The sequence below is a fragment of the Ogataea philodendri genome (assembly GCF_020536065.1).
Source record: "Ogataea philodendri strain CBS6075 chromosome Unknown scaffold137, whole genome shotgun sequence".
Lineage (NCBI taxonomy): Eukaryota > Fungi > Ascomycota > Pichiomycetes > Pichiales > Pichiaceae > Ogataea > Ogataea philodendri.
In genome coordinates this window covers 1-397 of record NW_025764183.1, presented here as the reverse complement: position 1 = coordinate 397, position 397 = coordinate 1, and the positions used below count along the sequence as shown (strand labels likewise).

General features: G+C 44.1%; 1 protein-coding gene across 1 annotated transcript; it reads right to left on the bottom strand.

Annotated features, from left to right (window-relative positions):
• Positions 1 to 376, bottom strand: OGAPHI_006557 (uncharacterized protein; the record flags this gene model as incomplete). The annotated part of the gene is made up of 1 exon (XM_046207855.1): positions 1 to 376. A coding segment is annotated over one exon (376 nt), but the record flags the coding sequence as incomplete, so codon positions are not given.
• Positions 377 to 397: the final 21 nt, after the last annotated feature.

Genomic DNA, 397 nt, shown 5'->3' with positions numbered 1-397 from the left:
GATCAAAACATATTATGAGGTCAACATTGATGTTATTCAGTAGCGTTGGGTCGTGTGTCAAATGTCTGGTGGTTGTCAAGAATAACCAATCGTCAATGTATATGTCGGGATGTAGTTGTTTCTTCATTTTCCTGGAGTAGTGGTAAGTATCCTTTGTGTAGCCAGTATACGTTGAAGTTGAGTCAGTTGTTTTTGAATCAGAATCATTCGGCGAGCTAGCAACAGATGCGGTATTTGTTGAGTTTGAGTTTGTGGACTTCGTGTTGATGGTAACGTCGGTGATACTGCTCTCGGTGCTTCTCGTGGACAAGTGTCTTCCACGTTTGCCTCCGCTAGTGTTGCTAGTGCGGGAAGATGCAGCTGATTTTGGCGGCATGTCATAAGGGAGGTCATGCTT